General features: G+C 38.1%; 1 protein-coding gene across 4 annotated transcripts in view; it reads left to right on the forward strand.

Moving 5' to 3' along the window:
- zdhhc13 (zDHHC palmitoyltransferase 13) overlaps positions 1 to 24,491 on the forward strand; it is a 191,333-nt gene that overhangs the window by 34,953 nt on the left and 131,889 nt on the right. For 3 of the 4 annotated variants that reach the window (XM_073859806.1, XM_073859808.1, XM_073859805.1), the window contains one exon: positions 22,129 to 22,331. The exons of the other annotated variant lie outside the window; for it this stretch is intronic. In XM_073859806.1, coding sequence (XP_073715907.1) covers positions 22,129 to 22,331 — 203 coding nt within the window. The remainder of the gene's footprint in view (positions 1 to 22,128; positions 22,332 to 24,491) is intronic. 4 annotated transcript variants of the gene reach the window in all.

Raw genomic sequence — 24,491 nt, forward strand, 5'->3', positions numbered from 1 at the left:
GTTTATGATAAAGTATGCGTGTGTAAGAAAGACACTGTGTCTTAAGACACTCACTTAACATTAAACTGATTACACATGAGATTAAATTGAAAGTTAGTTTGAACGAAAAACTGTTATCCAATAATAGCAGTGGGTGTTTACTTCCAAGTCGTCAATGCAGCCCGCCCATTCAAACGGATCACTTCTCTAACCAGCCTCAAAACCAGGGTACAAAATAGCCTATTACTTATTGATTTTGATGTTTTTGGATGTAAAAATCATGCAAACATCATGAGTAGACCTCAGACAACAGTCTAAAACAATAAAAACGCCAGAGGAAGGGCACCTTTAAACACTACAGACAGGCTATAAAAACGGCCAGATCTACCTATCTCAGTACGCTTATTAAACAGGGGTGCAAACTTGTCACCTTTCGGCGAAATTCGCCGTTTTTTGATACAAAATAGGTCATTCTTGTGATTCGTCTAGATCCGATGAGTATTTGAAAATGAGGGGTGAGGGGGGTCTGCGACATGGTAGCAGTAAATGAAATTATGAAAATCATGTCCAGCTATTGTGGTAACAATGTCAAATTACTAGCCAGTTTGGCGGGTTATGTTTTACAATTTATAGCCACCTCATTTGCTGCCGAAGTTTAAGCAGTCTGCAGATGGAGTGCACATACTTAACTCGTAGGATTTTCTCATTTGAGGTTACGCGCCCACGTCACGTTGCTGTGCGCGTGGTCATAAAGCTTAACATTTGTTCACGCACCGCAGTTTTAAGTTAAGTGATTTTAAGCCGTTGACAACAGTGCTATATGCGCTATATACCTGTTTCTGTTTAAGAGGAGCGTGCAAGCCGCGTATCCGCTTATATAAGAGCGCTTGTGTCTTGTCACCTTTTTCACCCCTGATGAGTTTGCACCCCTGTTAAAGAAAATCATAACAACCCTCGTTTCCTCTTTAGCACAGTTGCAAAACTGACAAGAAACAAAGAACAAACAGAAACCAATAGTAAACTTCAACACAATAGTAACGATTTCATGAACTTCTTTTCTAACAAAATTACGGCTATTAGGGAAAACATTGTTTTATCGTTTAAGCTATCACTCTACCCATTAGTTCACTAAACACTAGATTACCATATGAACATCTTGATTCTTTAAACCTACTACAATAGATGAGCTCTCTAAACTAGTCACATCATCCAAATCATCGTCCTGTATATTAGAACCCGTTCCCACAAAACTACTTAAAGAGGTATTCCCTGTAGTGTCAACCCCGGTACTACACATCTTTAACTCATCGCTAGCAATAGGATATGTCCCAACAGCTTTCAAGCTAGCAGTTATTAAACCGCTGATTAAAAAACCAAAGCTTGATCAGGGAGAGCTTAATAACTTTAGACCAATCTCCCTTTTCTTTCGAAAATATTAGAAAAGGTAGTGGCTAGCCAGTTACGCACATTCTTGACAAATAATAGTACGTATGAAAAGTTCCAATCAGGATTCAGGCCCCACCATAGCACAGAGACAGCGCTGCTTAGAGTTACAAATGACCTCCTGTTAACATCCGATCGTGGTGAAATCTCAATCCTTATATTATTAGACCTTAGTGCAGCCTTTGACACAATAGATCACACAATCTTACTCAATAGACTAGAAAACTATGTTGGTATCAGTGGTCAGGCGCGTTAGCTTGTTTTAGGTCGTATTTAACCAATCGCTATCACTTTGTTTATGTAAATGAGGAAGAGTCATATCACTCCCTGGTTAAATACGGTGTACCGCAGGGATCAGTTTTAGGTCCTATCCTGTTCTCGTTATATATGTTACCCCTAGGAGACATTATCAGGAAACATAACATAAGTTTTCACTGCTATGGGGATGATACCCAGCTTTACATCTCCTCACATCCCAGCGAAACCCACACGTTTTCTAAGCTAACAGACTGCATTAGCGATGTTAGTGACTGGATGGCACATAACTTTCTTAAGCTTAACTCCAATAAGACAGAGATGCTTATTATTGAACCGAATCGCTACAAACATAATATGTCAGATTACAAGTTGCACATAGATGGCTGCACTGTGGTGCCATCTTCCTCGGTTAGGAACTTAGGTGTGATGTTCGACAGCAACTTATCCTTCGATAGTCATATCGGCAACGTCTGCCGCACAGCATTCTTCCATCTTAGAAATATCTCAAAAATACGCCATAACTCGCTACTTGGGGGATGCCATGCAAATCAGGTAAACAAGCTGCAGCTAGTTCAAAACGCTTCTGCAAGAGTGCTTACTCGATCTAAGAAGTATGACCACATAAGTCCAATTCTGGCATCTTTACACTGGCTACCAGTTAATTATCGCATACAATTTAAAATATCACTTATCACCTACAAAGCCTTAAATGGCCTAGCACCCTCATATCTTAGAGAATTACTATCAGAATACAATCCATCACGTGCACTGCGTTCGCAAAATTCTGGTCTCTTAGTTATCCCTAAAATATCAAAAGTGTCTAAAGGTGGAAGATCCTTTTCCTACTTAGCCCCTAAGCTCTGGAATGATTTACCAACTGTTGTCCGAGAATCAGACACAATAGATACCTTTAAATCTAGACTTAAAACTTTTCTCTTTAACAAGGTATTCACATAATTGTTTTAGTAATGGTACTCATCTCACAATAGATAGCTTGTACAACCTAATAAATAAATAAACTAAATCCTCATTTTCGTCAACACTTCAAAGCATGGTAAATGCTATTAATATTCTTAAGAAAAATGTTTAATCTCTCCTTACTCGTTTACATATGTGCAGCAAACCATGAGCCGGGCATAAACTTTCAAAAACAAATGTCATGTATAAAAATAGAAAAGGCTACATATAAGGAAAAGAAACGCTACTCTGTGCACATACAAACCACAATACAAGGCCAAAACTTCAAAACTAGACCAATAAAACCCCAAATCGGGCCATTAATTGCCAAGCGCAGAGGAGTGATTGAAAGTTATGTATGGCAATATGTTATCACTTGCTCGGCCCTCCTCCTGAGGTTTCTGAGTCGAGTAGGGGAGTACTGTGAAGCCCAGACAGGCATCAGGAGATGGCTGGCGCAGTCACGTCCCCGTCTCCCCTTTACTCCCTTGCTCGTCCGGATTTCAATAAAGCTCGGTGGGTATAGATTTGTGGTGTTAAGCCCACTAGTCGGGGGCGGGACTTCAGTCCTTAAAAGGGTGTCACTGCATCCATTTCCAAAAACATTCGCCGTCCCGTGCATTTTTCTCGTTCTCCCTAAACCGAACTGTGCAGAGTCTGTCACTGGGATGACGTTATATATATATATATATATATATATATATATATATATATATATATATATATATATATATATATATATATATATATATATATATATATATATATATATATATATATATATATATATATATATATATATATATATATATATATATATGTTTGTGTATATGTACATGTGTATACATATGAATGGCCCCTACGCTAATTGGGTTTTGTTTTTCTTTCTTCATGTCTCGTCCTTGTCTCCGAGGACAATGAGAGAAACAGACCCAGTTCCGGTAAATGTGAAAGTCGGCACACCTCTGACCCACCGGCAGACCTTCAAGGTGATGCCCAGCTGATGCATGACCAACGACCACCGGCAGAACCCGCTTAACCTCCGCCTAATCTCCTTAATCGTTTCAATGTATATATAAATATATCTCCCAAGGGTTTTTCCCTCCTATGACTTTTTTTTACTTCCCCGGCTGAGCCTGGGGTTTTTTTCTCCTAGGGGGTTTTTCAACCCGGGGAGGCAGCCTTCTTGGGCTTAACTTAGCACCGTCTTCTTTACGTTACATTAGCAATACGCACGCTTATAATGTTGATTCATAGCCGCAGCAAATTTAGCTGCTTGTGCTATCGTGTATTATGTTGTGCTATCTGTCGTTTTTCTGTGCTTTCCACTGCTTCTATTAATGTAAAGCTGCTTTGAAACAATCACCAATTGTGAAAAGCGCTATATAAATAAAATTGAATTGAATTGAACTACACTCCTCACTCCAGAAAACCACTGGCTGTCAGCTGGTATCTGTGAGACAATTGTGTAAGGGTTTGGCACATTAGGTGCCCTTGCTTGTACCGCAGCATTTACTGCTTGGAGATCTTGAACAAACCTCCACTCTGTGGGCTGACCTGCTTCTCTGACCTTTTGTACAGGAAAAATGGGTGTTCTTACAGGTGAGTGTGGGCAGGGAACAATTATCCCTTTCTCCAATAAGGCCTCAAATACTGGCCTTATTCCCTCACGCGCCTCCCTTTTCAGAGGGTTTGAGGTTTACATAGTCTGTAATCACTTTTTGGGGTGATAACTACTAGAGCCCGACCGATGTGCGTTTTTTCGGGCCGATGCCGATACAGATATTAGGGAGTAAAAAAAGACCGATAACGATATATCGGCCGATATTCTTTATGTGTATATTATAGTTCAGTACACATATACTACAGTATATTATACTACAGTACTGCACATAAAATACACTATATACTTTAACATAATATACTGTATATGAATAAATGCAATGCAATGATCACTCACAAATGTGGTGATTACTCACTAATGTGGTGATCCAACACTTATATTGATGTGACAAAGATATGTACTATAGGCAAGAAGTTAACAATAAACTTTATTATCCAAAATTAGTCTGATATCAGTGCACTAAACAGTAAACTTGACTTATTATAAATATCTTTAAAACACAAAGAGAACAAAATACATAAAACTTGCATCATTTGCAGTTTTGACGAGAATAACGTTATAAAGAGAAACTTATGAAATCATTGATTATTAGCTTTACAGTAAGTTGTGTACTTCACAACTTAACGCCACTCACGCCACTCACCGTTACGAAGACAATGCTTGACGGAGCACATACTAATGTACACTATGTTTAATGTTGTGCACAACGTTTTTATAACACAAACCCAGGGTTCCGTGCAAACTTTAGACTTTTATAAAACTAAAGCGTCTTCGCTCCGTCTCTTTTATTGAGCAAGGGTGTAGAGTTGCGCGAGCTTATTGAATCAATTGCTCTGAAATGAGCACGTTAACTAACAACACAAGCAGCAGTTATCTCATATAGTGTTATATAAGTGCACGGCTGCGCGTAGTTTAAACGTGTCATTTCTCCATCTCGCGTCATTTCTCCTGCTTGCATTTTAACTCGCAAGTCGACAAAGAGACGGATTACACCAAATGTAAACGGGAATGCGTCTCTCTTGTCCATTTATAATCCAATCGACCAAAGCGTGTCTTAATACCAGGTGTAAAAATGTTGTGAAGAAGACACTGTGTGACTGCCGCCACCTGAACTGAGAGATCACTGACTGAAGTGAAGGGGGTGGGGGATTGGCTGGTGTCATTACTGTGACCTGGGTCACCATTAGCAACCAGTAGGGCGCACTCTGCTGGACAAACAAGTACTTACATCTTTCAAAAGCATTTAATGTGTTCTGTATCAAACGTTCATATCGGCTCCATATCTGCAGCTTATACGCCGATACAGATATATCTGTGACATGCTCATATCGGCCGATAAAATCGGCAAAACGATAAATCGGTCGGGCTCTAATAACTACTGATTCACACCCTTTAATCAAACCCACATCATATTTATCTTTAGCCCACAGGTAATCAGGTACTTTGTCAAGAACTTGTTGCGTTAAATCAATACTAGCACACGTCATGTGTGCTGGCAAAATGTTTTGTAAATTTGAATCTGCAGAAACAGCTTTCTGTATTACAACTCTCTCTCTCTCAGCAATGAAAAAAGAAACACAACTTCTCCTGTGTTCTGTTATCTGCTCTGAGAACTGCACGTTTTCTGACAACATTTCCCAATCAACAGCCTCGCTACAGGCCTTTGCAAATTCACCTGCTTTTTCCCATGGCTGACTGGTATTTTTTGCAATGGAAACATGGGGTACCGAATTTTCAACATCAAAAATTTGTTCTTGCTTTTCTGTCAATTTGAACGAGTGCCACACACCATGAGTCATTCCAGCATATATGGGTTATAGTCAAACCTTCTGTTTTTACAGAGAACCATTTCTATGAGCTGTGCAATGCATGTTATCAGCTGGAATGACCTCGCTGGCTTGTGGCAATCTTATTTTCCCTTCAGCATGCAACTCTTCACTCTGAAAGGCCCATTCATACACATACAACAGAGACACACACAGATGACATTCTGGGATCCCAACAAGAAATATTCAGGCCTTGGTTGTTACATAAGATGCTAGCATTCATTTTACACATCAAATCCCTCTCCATGAGGTTTACCGGACACGCGTCAGATAAGAGGAACATATGCATAAACTCGTTACCGTCATGCATACAACAGAGTGGAGCAGTAAATTCTTCCCTCACTATATGCCTCGTAGCACTCATAGATGAATTAAACTGCCCACTCAAGGTGACAAATGGGAATTCATCTTTGCGTATGACAGAGTGAGTTGCATCCAGAGTCTACCATAAACAACAATGTCTGTCCCTCAACCATTATTTCTTCGAGAGGCAGTTTAGAGTATGCCTCTCGATCAACATCAAGCAAAGCAAGTTCTTCATTGCATAGAGCATTTCTTTCCCTATCACACACATTAGAAAAAACAGAATTTGCAAGCAGATAATATGGCATTTGAACCGCAGAAAAAACAAGATTGGACTTACCCCCTTCCGTCTGATTCTCTCTTTCCCCCTCCTGGCTTCAGTCCCCTTTTTCTTTACACCCCGCAAAGTTTCCTGCGCCCACTTGGGATTCCGGTGTCTCTTGAGATTTCAGGAATTGGAAACATTGGTTTTTCAAGTGTTCTTTCTGTCCACAATACCAGCAAACTTTTTCTTTTGAATTTTCCGGCCACTGCTTTGCTTTCCTCTTCTCTTGTTCTTTCTGCTGCCAGTTCTCCTGGAAACGTTGTCCTTGTGAAGGGAAACTGTGCTGATTACGCCGTTGCTGGCCCCATTTGCCTATCTTGACAAAAGCTGAAGATAGTTGTTGATCGGCCTTTCTCTGCTTCTTTAGTTTTTCTTCGTCATGCAGGCATTCAGCATGTACAGAATGTGTAATGACCTCACTCAGCTTTCCTGATTCCCATCCGATGCAGGTTTGCTTCACCTTCGTTGGAATTTCAGGTTGAAGTCCCCCGAGGAACATTTGCTTTAGGTAGGATTCCCAGGATGTTACCTCTCCTATGTTGATGTTTTTATCTGAACTTCCCCCTCTTCCTCTTCCAAGATGCTGTCGAGGAGGATTGGTGGGTTTAGCTCAGGTGGTAGTTCTTGTGCTGGCGGGGGTGCAGTTTGTATTCTTGGTAATGCTTCTTGTGCGGGTGGTTGTGGGAGTCTTCTTGGAGGGGGTTGGAGATCATCATCTAGAAGAGGTACCTTTGTATAAGGGAAATGTACCCCAGGTGGGGTACGTGCAGGTGCATATGGAGGAGGAAAAAACAGAAAGTTAGGTTCATCATGTAATGAATCTGATGTAGGAAAACATTATGCTTAATGTTTAGCTCTGACTTAGTCTGAGTCAGTTCGTCCTTGGTCTTTATCTTACTCTGTGCTCTCATTTCTTTGCCATCCGCAATGATTTTTTTCCCTTAATAAAGTGAGTGCTTTTACACTCAGTGTTCCTTTAGGAGGAAAATCATACCTTTTCTCCCAGATTTTACGCTTTCCAACGCCCCCGTGCCCTTTGATTTGATCACACAGTGAAAGTCAAGGATCACACAGACACACTGTCGACAGAATTTTCTTTGTCTGAATTTTATATATTCTGCAGAATAGGCTCTCACTCCCTGGTGCTAGAAGTCTAAAACCCAAGAGCCCCGATTACAAGGTTGAACACACATTTATAGTAAGATGCTGAAACACGTACAATCATCCGTTTCTACGTCATCTAGAAGATAACCTTCAGTTTGTCAGTGATTAAGAACATAAACAGTTAAACATCATATAGGACAGCACATGATGGTACATGATGTTTAAGTCCTTGGACATTGTACTTGCTGAAAAGACAGAAAGAGCATAATTCTGTACGTTAGCAGAAAAACATGATCTCCATATGAATCACAATTTATGAGCTTATGATTGTAATTAAAAAATGAAAAATAGGATGAATAATATGAAAATAAAAGCATAATAAAAAGTCTTCCACTACACTTGTTCGAAAGGCCAAAATACTTGTAGGCACCTCTAAACTTGATATAAAAGGCAAACATGTTGATAAAGCATCAATAATTGATAGGCCCATACAAAAGCTAGTATTGTTGATGGAAAGTGTGTTTGATAAGAAGGCTAGTTAAAAAAAAGGTGTTTGAGATAAAAAAAAATTATCTTTCCATGTTGAATGTGAATTAAAATGTTCAAATCTAGAACTCATTCATGTTTAAGTACATGGTAAGATTTGGTGGGAGTGTAAAGAACCATATGCATCATATTTGTTATGTGTGTATTTTAAGACATTATTTTGTTTATTTACATTTATATGATTTAATTGTTTAATAATTTTTGGTGTGTATGAGGACTTTTATTTTGGTTGCGCCTCCACTTGATGTAATGGATTTAATGGTGTACACCTGTTATAGTGGCAGACAAACACTAATGCAATGTGAAGCACGGTAACCAAGGCAAGGTTTATGGATCCTATGAATCTTACGTTTAGGTCCTGCTTTAAGGGGAGTTGTGGGGTTAGTTCGCGTCAAGTCACAGTTTCCAATGGTGACACCATATAGGGAGGGAGAACAGGACATGTAATGCTACGCAAAACTGAACTACAGATGAGAAAAATCTGGTTCACGTGTTAAAAAAGTGGGAAAGAAACGTGCAATAAAAGTGTGTAGGCAGCTATTGGTCTTGTTATGAGTATATGTATATGATGTAGTATGCTAATACATTTTTTTTCCACATATTACTATAATAGTAGATTGATCAAAATGATGGAATTTTGAAAGTTAATACTGTGACTGAAGAATTTGTTATTAAAATGATCCAATAGTTTGAGACACCTGGATTACAGCATTTATCACTGACTGAGATTAAGATGAACTTTATTAATATTAAGGTGAGCCCTAAAATCTGATTATTTGACTGTGAGTTTACATTTAATTTTGTATGAAGGCTAAATAGAAATAAAAAAGAAACATCAATTTATTTATACCATTTTTATTTTTGTAAATATTATATAGTTTTATAGGAGGAGGCTTCATAGACTTGGTAAATTCATTTGTTTAGAAGTTTGTACAGACATTCATTTTGGGCATTCTTTGCAGTTTATCCCAAAGCTTTTTTTAACATTCATACCGTTATCGGATTTATACCGTATCGGCCGAAATTTAGAAGTATACCGGCGATAAAAATTTTGGCCATATCGTCCAGCCCTAAACCAATGAGTCCTCTGAATTAAATTGGACCAACATGAACTAGATAATGTGCATGTCAAGATAGAATTATATTTTGTATATATAAAATGACACATATTATTGTTTATAGTGTTATTATAGCAGAATAAAAAAGCTTGTGTTAATATGTTCTCATTATGAATTAAGCACGTATGAAGATAATTTCATCATTTTTACAACGCAATGTAAACTTTATATTAAACATAACAAGAGCTTGTCAATCACGGGCATTAAATCTGCAGAATTCCGCGTAGTTCTCCGCGGAAATCTGTGGGCACGGATTCCGTTTGGCCCTGGTTATCTTCTCCAACGTAAATTTCTTTTCTTGGACTACAACAAACAAACAGATTGTAGGCAACAGTTTACTTTCTGGGATTGGTGATGAAGTAAAGACAGGCATTATCATAATTCCTCCCGCTTCGGACTCACAGCCTGTTAGTTAACTCCATTTGTATTGCATTGTGACCAAATCTTTTTAAACATGGTAAGGAGCGTCCCATTTTCAACTGACCTCTGAGGTATTCAAGCCAATGACAACGTACAGATTAGCTGGCCAATTAGGGACACATAACTTTTCAAATTTGTGCGTTTCAGGAAGAGGGTGAACAAAAATGTACAGTATGTGGAAAATAATGTGTTTTTTTTAACCATAAACCACGCAAACACATTGTATTATATAGGGCTGTGCAATAATATTGATACAGCTAACTATCGTGATAATTTGTTTCCATGATAGTGTATCGATATTTGGATCTCTACTATCGATATTTAAAAAATCCCTCTGTGTGCGTCAAACAGTGTTGGGTGTAACTAGTTACTAAGTAATTAGTTGCTGTAATTAAATTACTTTTCCTCTGAAAAAGTAAAGTAAGGGATTACTCTTATTTTTCTTGTAATCTAATTACAGTTACTTCTGATGTAACTAAATACTGTGTATGGACTCTAAACAATTATATATACTATAATACAATAGTGGATTTAACATGGTTTAAGTTTACAATTCTCACTATTAACTGGTTGATTATTAGCATTAATATTAACGAGATGCTGGCTGTTTATTAATACTTAATAGCACATATTAATGCCTGATTCTGCAAAACCTTATTCTACATCCTTAACCCTCCCCATTTCTACCAATACTTAAAATTTATAACTTCTTTAGTATTAGTTGTTGGAATATATTGAGGCAAAAGTAGTTAATAGTTAGTTAATAGAGCGAATTGGACCCTAAAGTGGGACCAGAATAATTGATGTATTTTATATATTATTTATTCGAGCCATTTCAAGCCTATCCTTGTATCGTGTACTAAATAGGATTTAGAAAGTAGTTAGTAATAAGTAATTAAATACTTTTTGGAGAGAGTAATTTGTAAAGTAATCTAATTATGATTGAAGATGTAATTAGTAACTAGTAATTAATTACTTTTTTTGAGTAACTTACCCAACACTGGCATCAAATGACTTCGTCCGCTGCGGCTGTAGTTGTCGCTGTCCAAATGTCTGTCATATATGGTCACTCGGCCAATGTCTCAGAAGCAGTGATGCCACAGTTACTTTGAAAAAGTAATCTGATTACTGATTACTCCTTTAAAAAGTAATTAAGTTACTTTACAGATTACTTGATTTTAAAAGTAACTAAGTACAGGTTACTTTGTTAGTTACATTCCAGTAGCTGCCAACACCCCCCACTGCCTCAACATTAAAAATGACAACCGGTTTTGACAACACTCTCACTTTATTGGAAGTGCATTTTTAACAGTAACGTCAACAATGTATCTCCTGACATTTTAAGTTGAAGTGTTGTGTTTTAAAAAACGAATATATATATATTAGGGGTGGAACAATACATGTATTCGTTTTGAACTGAATCGGTACGGGGGTCACGGTTCGGTGCATGAATTTAAACGGAGAATACACGGTATGGAAATAAAAAAACTTGCGTGCAAAATAATTAATTTAATGCGGAACTACTGTTAGATACGCGGGTTCTTTATGGACAGTTAATCTGTTGCCCCGCTTTAGCTCTGAAGCTCTGATTGGCGCCGATGCATCCGAGCTCCGCCTATGTATGCGCTCTATCAGAGCCCGTCTACATTATCTGGCACTCTGCATTTTTTTGTCACGTCGACGCCGGTCCAGTCAGTAATTTAAGCAGCGATAGCGAGGATGGCAAGTGGTGTTCCACAAGAGTTAGACGCTCCGCCAGCCTCTTTAAAGCCGAAAGTATACTAGGGACGTCCGCGTATGTGCGCCGTCCGCATGACGTCATTTTCGTCATCAAGAGGGTCTGCGGCCGGCCGCGCGGACCGTCCGCGTGCAGCCCAAAATTTGAGACCGCGCGGACAGTGCGCGTACAGTCCGCGTACAACAGCGCATGCGCGTGAAAATATTTAGACAGGGCACTCCACTATAAACAATTATACAAAGGAAATAGACAGCATTTGCACACACACTATCGTTTTTCTTCTTTAACTTTTACTTCTTCCAAGAACAGAAAGCCCTGGAGCATGTTTGTTTGATTCCTGTTCTTTATTGTCTTGTTGTTTGTTCTAAACTGTGTTTGCAATGGTGGATCAGTTACTTTTCTTCACCTATCCTAATGTTTTAATGTACTGTAAATGTCTCCAAATCAGTGCTGCCCTGACAGCCTGTTAGACTAATAATTTGAATAAGAAATCATTTGTATTGCGTATAGTGTCGAACGCGGCCATCCACGTGTAGCCGCGCGGACTATACTCGGAAAGCTGCGCGGACGTGTGCGCGCGCGAGCCGGACGCGGACGCGGAAAAAAGTATACCCGGGCCTTAAGATCGCAAGTTTGGCAAAACTTCAGTTTTCCAGTCAGTTACAATAGTACAGGCGAGAGAGTGGTGGAAAAGACGAGGACAGTTCGTCGGCGTTGTTCAGCAGTTGTTAGGTATGTGAGTGGAAATACATCTAATCAGGGCTCTCAAGTCTCACGCATTCTCCTTGACACACACGCATTTCAGTCAGTTCAAACGCCACACTTTGTATTTCTCACGCTGAGAAGTAGGAGATAAATTGTCCTGCTATATACAACAGGCATACGCAGGGCAGTTCTGTCGAGTTCAGCTGCTTTCAGTTTTTTAAGCGTGCTCAACTTTACGCAGCGCCATCAGCATCAGAGTACCACGAGAAATCTTGCGGAGGAGGCTGATTTCAAATCGCTCTCGCGTTACTCTGACGTCATCCACTTGTCGTTTCTTGCAGCGCCTTGTGAAGTCGTACACACCTATTAATTCATCCTACAAGCCTATATTTTTGTTCTTTAGTACATTGATATGAAATAAAAATGTAATTTTAAAATGTATTTAGGTAACACTTGTAATACATTTGAACCCATATTTGTATGAAAGATGAGTACAAGATTACTTAAAGTGGTATACATTTATGAAATACGAGATAGTATAGTATGTTAAATGCATTTCAGTTCATATTCATGACATCTCAAAATAACACTGATAAGGACACCTATGTTTTTAAGATTAGCTTAAGTACTAAAACAAATGCCGCCTTCATTTTTGTTTTGCTTTTCCCTCCATTGTACCAAAAGTGAATCGAACTGTGGCGCCTGAACCGAGGTACAAACCGAACCGGGACTTCTGGGTACCGTTCCACCCCTAATATATATATATATATATATATATATATATATATATATATATAGTCCAGTATATATATATATATATATATATATATATAGTCCAGTCCTTCTTGACTTCACTTAAAGGACAAGTTCGGTATTTTACACTTAAAGCCCTGTTTTCAGATTGTTTATGATGAAATAGAACGGTTTTGACTGAAATTTCGACATTTGCGGCTGCCCCGAGAATTTTTGGGTGTTTGTGTTTCAGCTCCTATTTTTACAATGGGTTTAATGGTGCACTGGAACAATCCTTTCTAAAATGCATTAAACTTTCGTTTACAAAGACGTGAAACTTATCGAGTGGTCAGGGGTGTTCAATGATATGCTCACACAAAAATCGCGTTAAAAGATGCTTTCCAACAGCTGTTTTAGCATTCGTTGTTAACTTGTGGACCTATTTTTCCAAACGCCCCACACCCGTACATTCTTCCGCTTAGAGATTGAATAATAGACACTCCAGCCCAGTTGGTGGCGCTAATCCGCCATTGCCAATGCAAGAATAGAAACAAAGTTCCAGGCGCGGAGTAAAACCGTATCTGAAAACAGGGCTTTGGGTGTAAAATACCGAACTTGTCCTTTAACATAAATAGGGGAGAGCAGGGGCCATTTTCAGAAAAAACTTAATTTTAAAAGCTAATGTTTTAGACGGAGATATATTTTTGCTGTGATCAATAACTCACAAGTGTGTCTATCAATACCAGCTGGAATTTTGAACAAATGTAAAACGACTTCTGTATAATTTCACTTTAAACAAGAGTAGTGAATTGTTACTTTTGACCTTGACTGCAGGGACGTAAGTAACACACAGGTGGGTCAAAAGTAACACAACAAAACATGATAGATTTTTGTGTTACACTTGTTTTTATTAAATATATATGACTATAACCTCTTCAATATGTAACTGCATACTTATTTTGTCATTTATCTTTGTAAAAAATAATTAAATTACATTTTTATTTTCAATTTCAGTTTTATCAAATGTTTCAAAAGCAACCAACAGTACAAACTTAAATTGCTGAAACTAAAAAAATTTTCAATAACTTGAACACTATGAAAATGAACTTAAATCAAATTAGAGTAATATATTTTTTTTAACATATACACAGTATTAGCAGCGGGACAAAACTAACAAGTGTTACTTTTGACCCGACAGGATCTACTCACAAAATAAAAGTAAGTCGAGTTTAAACTCGACTTATTTTGAAAAACTGAGAAGTCTTCAGGATGTTATGTACTAAATACCTTGTAGATTTATCAGTATTGTAACTAGGGCTGTCAAAATTAACGCGTTAATTACGCGTTAACGCAAATTCATTTTAACGCCACTAATTTTATTAACGGAGATTAACGCAACGCGCAATTTCTGTTTGACCCTTGGTCCAGCCCATAGTTGAATGAGCAGAGACGCAGGCAAATGTGACTCTCTCTTAATGAGTAAAAGGTTTTTATAGAAACAAGAACATTAAGCAAATCGTCTACAAAATCCAATGCTCTAAATGCTCGTTGGACATCTGATATGATCTTAATTTATACGTCTGAGAGGTGTAACGTTACCGTCCTCCTAATGCTTAATCTAATACAAAAATGCGTCTCAATTCATTTTGGTTTCGCTTTTATGCATGACTTATAAAATAGACTGCAGGACTTGCTTGATGTTAAAATAGTCATTAAGAGAGATAAAGTTTGGTACCTGATTAAAGGGATACTTCACCGATTTAGCATTCAGCTTTGTATCTGTAGAAACCCGGCAGTATTACTGAATGACCATGTTTCCCTCTCTCATTTCCCCCTGAGAGGAGAGATATCTGCATTTTGGTTCTGCAAAAAAGTCCTCCGATGATGTAATATGACGATTTTTGCATCATCGGAGGACTTTTTTGCAGAACCAAAATGCAGATATCTCTCCTCTCAGGGGGAAATGATGGAGGGAAACATGGTCATTCAGTAATACTGCCGGGTTTCTACAGATACAAAGCTGAATGCTAAATCGGTGAAGTATCCCTTTAATGTTAAAGAGTTATTAAGAGCGACAAGACTCAAAAGCGATCCCCTCACGCTGACTGACTGATATCTGAAGCGCGTGCACACAGACGCGCAAGTGCGCGACCCGGATATATAGACATCTACACAAAATTACAGTTTTAGAAATATCTGTTTTGATAAGAATTCACGCAGGTAGGCTCTATAATCTGTTATGTTTTAAGTAAATGTTTGGTTAACTGTTGGGTAAAAATATCTGATGTGTAACATTATATTAGATCACTTAGATTTTAAGCACTCTGTCACAATGTCAATCAAACAAAAGGAAAAAAAGTTGAACATACATTGATCATGTTTTTGCTTTGTGTGTGCTAAATCTATTAGTTTAACCAGTGATTTTAAGGTATTGATGTGGTAATATAATGTATGGATGTGGACATTTTTGTGGTAATTTGACTCTTTCAACTTCAAACACGTGTAGTTCTGTCATATTTTGTTATATTTCAACAAATCATGCATTGTTCTATGTTTTAATAGAGAATGTCAAAATATGAACAACTATTTTTTTTTTTAAAATTTGCTAATTCCGACTCAACTTGCCAGCACAGGTCACAAATGATGCAGCAGCAAACAAAAATGGAGAAAGAAAAATCTTCTGAAAGGAAAATTCATATACAAAACAATGGCTGGTGATTCTGTTAAAATGTAAACAGGCTGTTGTTAACATACATTTGCATAAAGCATCTATATATGTATATATGATTAGAATATTAAAAACCTGAAAAGTGTTAAATTAGGGTAAATTTAGAATGGATAAAAATGTGCGATTAATTTGCGATTAATCCTAACAACCTAACAACTGCTGAACAACGCAGACGAACTGTCCTCGTCTTTTCCACCACTCTCTCGCCTGTACTATTGTAACTGACTGGAAAACTGAAGTTTTGCCAAACTTGCGATCTTAAGGCCCGGGTATACTTTTTTCCGCGTCCGTGTCCGTCTCGCGCGCGCACGCGTCCGCGCAGCTTTTCGAGTATACTCCCCGCGCCTACACGCGGATGGCCGCGTTTGACACTATACGCAATACAAATGATTTCTTATTCAAATTATTAGTCTAACAGGCTGTCAGGGCAGCACTGATTTGGCGACATTTACAGTACATTAAAACATTAGGATAGGTGAAGAAAAGTAACTGATCCACCATTCCAAACACAGTTTAGAACAAACAACAAGACAACAAAGAACAGGAATCAAACAAACATGCTCCACAGCTTTCTTTTCTTGGAAGAAGTAAAAGTTAAAGAAGAAAAACGATAGTGTGTGTGCAGATGCTGTCTATTTCCTTTGTATAATTGTTTATAGTGGCGTGTCCTGTCTAAATATTTTCACGTGCATGCACTGTTGTACGCGGACTGTACGCGCACTGTCCGCGCGGTCTCAAATTTTGGGCTGCACGCGGACGGTACGCGCGGCGGGCCGCGGACCCTCTTGATGACGAAAATGACGTCATGCGGACGGCGCGCATACGCGGATCTCCCTAGTATACTTTCGGCTTTACTGGTTTTGCACCGAAGTCCAGCTTTTGTTGTTTGGGTAGTGGATGACCTCCTGCTCACTGCTTCGCACAACCGGGTGGGACTTGCTCTTAGTTTGACTGTCTGTGCCGTGCCGCGACTCCAAATGTTTTTTTTTTATTTGACGTAGTGTTTTTGTAGCTGCATCTCTCTTCTCTCTCCATTGTACGTTGTTTACGTTTGTGTCGCTTACACGTGATCTGAATTGTCCTCGTGCTGAAAACGTGACTTGTCGCACACCTGACTTCACTTCCCGAGACGCAAGAAGAAATATACAAGATAATATATATTTTACTAAGAAAAATTTCAAAAATAGTAACGCACAGTGACTTGGATAAGTAACTTTAATCTGATTACTGGTTTGGAAATATTAACGCGTTAAAAAAAGTGGTCAGATTAGAGCAACGCGTTACTGCTCACTGCTCAGAAGTTAGCGGGAATGAGATAATGGCAGACAATTTAAAAACGCCTGCAGCTTTAAAAGCCGACGTGTGAAGCACTTTGCTTTAAAGCTCACATAACGCGTGCTCTTTCTGCATTTCTGATGTTAATCTGGAGTACCTACACTGTAAAAAATGTCTGTAGAAATTACAGTATTAATGGGTAACTAGCTGCCAGTAACTTACTGTAGATTTTACATTTATGTTATTTACTGGCAGCAGTTTGTTCAAAGTTAAATGAACATGAAATGTTTTTTGACTTTATCTTCTACAGTAAGTTACTGGCAACCAGCTGCAAAATTACAGCTAATTTTTTAGAGTGTATAGAGTAGTAATACATCCTTTATATCTCAGAAGAGTCTTTAGTTTAAACAGATTTATAAAAGAAAAATTTGCTTTACCGGTTCTTTCCGATAACGTACGATAAAATGGAGGAGTTACTACTGCGGGAGGAGCGAGTACGAGTCATGCAACAATATACAACACTGTTTAACTTATGATTCACTACATGTTCGTGTCATTTATATAATATGCATGTGCCTATTTCCAACATTAGACAAAGTGTTACTTATCGCATGCAACTCCAGAAATCCAGCACATAAAACACAGACGCAAAACTCTGCTGCTACCCCCAACAATAAACTATATCCATTGTTTTCATAAGGCTAGCTTTCTTCTCCTTACATCCAAAAACACACTTCTTGCCATCGATGAGTTTTAAAATTAAACAAAGCTTGTCGCGTGATGTGATGTTTTTAAGTTCAAGTGTCTCCCGCTGATTGCCAGGTCGCGGGGTTTTCCGGGGGAAGTGCCCATATAAATAAGTGGCCTCATGCCTGTAAATATACTTTCAGAGTGGTGCGGATGTGCGCGTGCAAGAAAGTATACTGTAGCCTTTTCGTCTGCTGTGTTCCAGGATTTAATGAAACCTGCTTATTAGGGATGTCAAATTATGCATTTTCCCCTTTTCGATGATCATTTAAATTAACGATCAATCAATCGAATAATCGTTAACAGTAATAGTGCAATAAGCCATTACAGCGGTGGCATATAGCCAATGACATAAAAGTGTGCATAAAAACGCCAGCTTCCTCACGCGAATTAAAAGATTTTATTTTGTCTAAATAATATGCTAGTGGGATTGTAAAATGAGTAAATGTAGTTAGTGTTTTGATAAAAATCATCAATTTAATCTCGTAACGAAATATAATGACTAAGTACACATAAGTAGACACAGTAAACTCCGCCTCATAAGGGCACTCCGCACAGTCACATGCATCCATGACAAAATAAAAGTTTCATTATCATCAAGTGTTATTTTTCTAGTTGTTCACCTCGCTTTCTGAGTCGTCGATACACCGCTTGTTGTAATTATATTCAAGAAGCACACGAAAGGGCACTTTTCCCGTCGTTACCTCAGCTTTAGACCTGCGGCGTACTTTCAGCAAAGATGCTTATGTTATGAAGACTTCAACCTTCCATTAGAAAACCCGCAACAGTGTTCAGCGTGTAGCGCCTCAGCCAGTCATGATGATGATCAATGATATGTTGCGGGAGTTCAGAGTGTAACGACAGTCAGTTACAGTTTACATTTAACAGTTTCTTGCCAGAATTTAAGTTTTTCATTTTAATCTGTTTATTAAAAACGGCTTCTGGACGCCTTCCCTGTGTAAAGCACCGTTAGCAGCGTTGCTATGCTAATCTTGCAGGCTTCCCTGAAGAGGGTCTTTGCTTTCAGTATCCTAACTGTGTTTAGATTTTCGGCATCGGACCCTCTCAGATCCTCTGCGGATGAAATTTTGTTACGTTAGCAGCCAGCCTCGTCTCGAATGAGGACAAAAAGCCCAAGTGTGTGTTTGGCATCGAGCATCATTGTGATCATAGCTAGTTTAACTTCTTTGCGCTTGGTTAGTTTTTTCACCAGCTGTGTATGTGCTTTGCGCAGGTGCCGGACACGCTTGCTTTTTCGACAATCGTTAAGTTTTATCCATTTAATTCTTATCGACAATTAATCGAAGATCGATTAATTGTTAACATCCCTACTGCTTATGCTCTGATGAGGCGCTTGTCATTGTTTGCGATGCTTGAAGAGAAACGGACATATATACCTATATTTAAGTCCAACATTACACAAAATGGAAATGTTTCCGCGCATTTCTGTCCTTTCATTTGCCGATTAATGAGTTATAATGGGTTTAAAAAAATGACTGAATCCAAAGTTGACCAAATTCCATGATATTCCGCGTTGTGCAGTTAATTTAAATTTTATGCTTGGATCAAGGTTCCCATGGGTCCTTGAAATTCTTGGATCAGGGTTCCCACGGGTCCTTGAAATTCTTGAAAGTTTGTGAATCTGGGGGACAAAAATTCAAGGCCCTGGGAAGTTTTTGAAAATATACATACATGGATGCAGGTCATTGCAAGTGCTTGAATCTATTTTATGCAAGAAGTGTTCTGGAAAAAAAATCCATATTATTCCCTGTGTAGTGTAGCATAACTTGTTTGACTCTGTGGACCCTGTACCGGGTCCAGAATTATCTTATTTTGACTTAATATAAAATATTCCTTTCATTTTTAATGGTCTGTCATGGACCCAGTACCACAAATGAGATACTGTTTGAAAGCTTAGACTCTCTACTTTCTGCAGATATGCATCACTTTGAGATATGTTTTACTGTAAGAAAGTTAGTTACACTTAATTTACACTATCACCCCCCCCATATTTTTGAATATCATTTAATATTCACATATTTCATATTTTTCAAGTATGACAAACATGGGCAAGTCTTATATCAAATGAAAGCTCTCATTCTCAGGAATAAAACTGCAGCGTTATTTTTGTCCTATTGTTATCACATATCCTACAATCGTTGAATGAATAATGAGGTAAAAAATCGTCTTTTGTAAACATATGGGAAACTTGGGTGTGGACTGCCTCAGATAGCACAGATAGCCACAAATGATACACCATCTTTTCTCTTAGGTCCTACTCTAAAAAATGAGTCCATTCACAGGATTTTCTTTGGTTGTGTGCATAATTAATCCCTTGCTTTTTATTATATGTGCAAAACAAAAAATTAATATTTATATGAAAAATGTATTTTCGCACACTTCAGTAAAATGAGAATAACTTTTGAATGCGACATGCTAAAGAGTTCATTCTTTTTTGGGGTGTTTACTGTCTGCTGCTGGTAACAACCAGAACTGTCTGCAGTCTGCTAGAGCACCCAGAACCAGAGTTATACACTATCAAAGACAGTATTTATGACATAAAAAAATAAAATTTGGTGTTTTATCATATGAAAAACCACATAAATAACAATATTTGTCACAAACAGCAGCTTTTTATGTAACTTCAAAGAGTTTTCTTTAAAATGATATAAAGCAATTGAATTTATTCCACTGTATGTGGTTATGGGAGCACTTCAAATGTTTTTAGGCAGAAATATATATACAAAGTATACAAAAAGCGTATTATTCCTCCCATCAGTTGGAGTAAAATAACTTTTGCATTTATAATGATAGAGAAAAAAATCCTTTTTCCTCTGTAAGCTGGCAATTTCTGGAGGAATCAAACAAAACTGTCTGCAGGTTTCGTTCCCACTCAGGGCCAGAGTTATACACTTTTAAATACAGACTTTAGAAAAAAAACACCAAAAAGCGCCTATTTATTTTTGGGTTTATTAGAGGACTGACAACACATACAACCATGTTGAGCACTTTCAACAGTGTTTTATGTCATTTCAAAGGGTTTCCTGTAAAATGATACCAAACTTTTGTATGTGCACCTCTGCTTGTGGGTATAAGAAGCTTTTGAAATTGGGTAGGCCAAATCCAGGCGAAAATCCCCAAAATAGCCTCAGAGTGTAAGAGGATAATATCATAAAATTTCTAGTCTTTTAAGCAAGCACACGTGCTAAACTGTTCTCTTTAAATGCTTATATTTTCTTTATGCGAATGCTGATTCAAACAAAAATACTTTTTTGCATAATTGTGTTTGACACATGAAAACGTCTCTGGTTATGTAACTGTTGTTCCCTGAGAAGGGAACGAGACGCTGCGTCCTTGTAACACAGTTTTTTAAAAATATTTCAAATAACGACATACTTCCTGGCTCTCGCACCACTCTGTCTTTGTCGTTAAGCCTCACCATCGGTTGAATTTGATATACAGATTCAGACACACTTATCCCTGGAGGTGTTCCCAAAGTGTCACCGCAGTGACACAGCGCAAGTTCCCTTGAAAGGGAACTGTAACAATGTATCTTAAAAGGTAACACGGTGTAACCTTGCTCTCACTTGAAATGTGTGCCCACATTTAGTTTTTGAATTTGAGGGTGTTGGACCTGGAAAGTTCTTGAAAGGTCCTTGAATTTGAAGTTAACTTGTGGTTTAACTTGTGGGAACCCTGTTGGATTTCGCGATCCCCTCCGTGTTTTTTCGCATCTCGGAAATCATAGGGTCCTACACTTTATTGGGGTGTTGAACTGCTTCTTGTGCTCATGTTTTCCAAATGGCATTATTGTTTGACCTTCAGTCAGCACATCAGTGTTACAATGCCATCTATTGGTCAAACGTGAAATCCGCATGAAGCAACTGTCAAAAACTGCGTACTAGATTATTGTTATATTTGATAGTTCTGCATTTAGTTAAAAGCTATATTGAGTGGCAATTTTCTGCTAATTTTACCATGCCGTTACCATGAAATAAAATGTCTCATTCCTTGAAATGGATTTTTGATCATACCCTCAGCCCTAGTCTTAAAATATGTCCCCTTTAAAAAAGAAATCTGTATCAGAATTGGCCCATTTGGTTGTAAAAAAATCAGAATCAGCCTTCATGATCTTGAACGGTGCTTAATTTTTACCTAAATGTGCACATTTATTCCACTTTAAGGAAAATACAATATTTTTAAAAAAAATTTATTTTATAATCCTTTTTATTTTAAAATTATCTAGATGTAAATTCTGCTAGGTACTGTATCGCCCTAACACCTATTGTCATTTTTACAGTGCAACTCTCATGGTCACATGGGTGATAGCTGCCATGGACATGGTGGTGGCCACTCCCACGGCCATGGAGGACATGGATTTGGTGCTTTTTTGCCTGGTTTCAAAAGTCCACTTGTTGAAAGACCTCCTGATTCAACACAGCAGCCGACAAAGTTCTCACACCCTGAGGACAGCAGTTCATGGGATATTGTAAAGGCAACACAGTAAGACTAATTTCCATATGATGTAATATTCTATTCAATAATATGTTAAATTAGTTAATGTAAGCTCAGAAGGACCACACCCATCTAATCTTAAAATTAAGATTCTCAGTTCTCCACCTCTTTTTCTCTTCTAAAAAGTATTTTTTTGCCCATCCATTAGTAGTCCAGGGCTTGAAATGCTGCAAAGGTGTACGAATACATAATTCACAATTTACATTCTTCGGCGTATGCGCACGTGCACTTGCACATTGATGCATATAGGTCTTATACCTAATGCATACATATATTTTGAAATATAAAAATGTAAACGATGATTAGATATCCAGTTCTTAACAAACGTGCGTGTTTATAGGCGCCAAATTCTTTCTCCGCCGGTGGGTGCTCGTAACAGCGTCAAGCAATGTTTAGGTTACTTAGCAATGAAAGACGCTCTGAAGCGCCCACGCGCTTTGAAGAGGAGGGAAGCGACGCGGTCACGTGAAGCAACTGTGCATATGTGCTTGGCAATTTCGGTGGCTGCTCGAGCTGAGCCCTGGAACACACAGGAGATCGGCGCATTTCTGCGTGTTTTATTGTAGCACTTCCACTCATGAAACAACAAGTGAGAAACCTTTTTGGGGTTATAATATTTCCAGCCACGCTGAAAATGAGTTCTGATGGTGTACTGGTAGCGCAGATAGATACTTTTTCGTGACCAAGAGAGAACAGACATTTCTCAATCTGAAGACTGCAGGCTCCAGAGGTCGCGGCTGTATATGTCATCAAGCCTGGTTTATAATTTTCAGACATTTGCCATAAGCATATTTCAACAATGCATGATTAACAAAGAATAATAGTCACCTTTATAATTGTTAATGTTATAAGTCTTGATGACGTATGCAGCTTCCAAATTCGACCTCCGGAGGCTACAGTCTTCGGATTGAGAAACGGCCAATATCTTTCCTCATTGTTCCGCCCCCAAGCCGGGTCATCACTGATATCAGTTGCCTTCCCTTGCAAATTAGGCATTAACTCCGCATCTGCTGGCTGTTTGCATTAACACGAACCTGAAGACATCTCACTGGGCGAGATTGTACTTTTTATTTTTCATAATTTGTAAGGTGCACACCACACTGCTGGTTGACTCCACCACCACGGTGGTGCGGTGGTAATTATAACCGTCCCAACTAGAGCTGTCAATCTTCCTCTATTAACCCATTCGAATTTCATTCATTATTTTTTTTAATATTCGATTTATAATCGATTATTTAATGCTCAAATTTGACTTATTAATATTTACTATACCTATCTACACACGTTGTAAAAACGGGCTTATGCATTGCCAATGCCACTATGAGCTCGTATAGTTGACTTGTTTTAAATTATGTCCACTAGAAGACATTGCAGTATTACTAATAAACATGTAATTATTTAATAACAGGTGATATCTTTCTTGCTAATTAATGACTAAGCTTAGACACAAAATTAACAAAGTTGTCAACTTTAATGAAAAATTTCATTATCAACGCAGTTCTCTTTGTTCACGTATGAGGGCTGCGTAGATCGCATCATTAGTTATACAATACTTACATTATTAGCACACACATCCCCTGGCCTCCAATTTCACTATTCTTTTTTCATTTAAACACACCTTAGAAGAAGTGTGATCTTGAACAAGTATTTTGTCACTGGTCGAAAAGACAAACTTATCCAAACAAATTAGCAATAAAGACATTCCCAAAACGGTCGTCCATAGGACTGAGAGCGGTTTTCTCCTGACACTGTGTCCTCTTCACCTTGGCTGCTCCGTTCTTGTCTTACTCATAACCTTCCTCTGCAATCGCTATCAGCTCTGCTTTCTCTTTCTCACGTACCTCCCGCTGCTGGTCTTGTTTCAAATGAATTAGCCGATGGAAATGCGGGTCGAGGTAGCTAGCGGTATTTAACAGCATAAATGCGTTAGATAGTGAACACATAAAAAAATATTTTTAAATCTATTTTTTTAAATGCCATTCGAATAGTAGTTTTAACATTCGATTAGTATTATTTTTTTTAATATTCGAATTATATTCGATTACTGAAATTCGTTTCAACAGCCCTAGTCCCAACCCTAGTAAAGATGACATTGTTTGAGATGTCTTTGTTATGAAATAAAGAATATTCATGACACAATAGTTATAA

Source organism: Misgurnus anguillicaudatus, chromosome 21 (genome assembly GCF_027580225.2).
Source record: "Misgurnus anguillicaudatus chromosome 21, ASM2758022v2, whole genome shotgun sequence".
Classification (NCBI taxonomy): domain Eukaryota; kingdom Metazoa; phylum Chordata; class Actinopteri; order Cypriniformes; family Cobitidae; genus Misgurnus; species Misgurnus anguillicaudatus.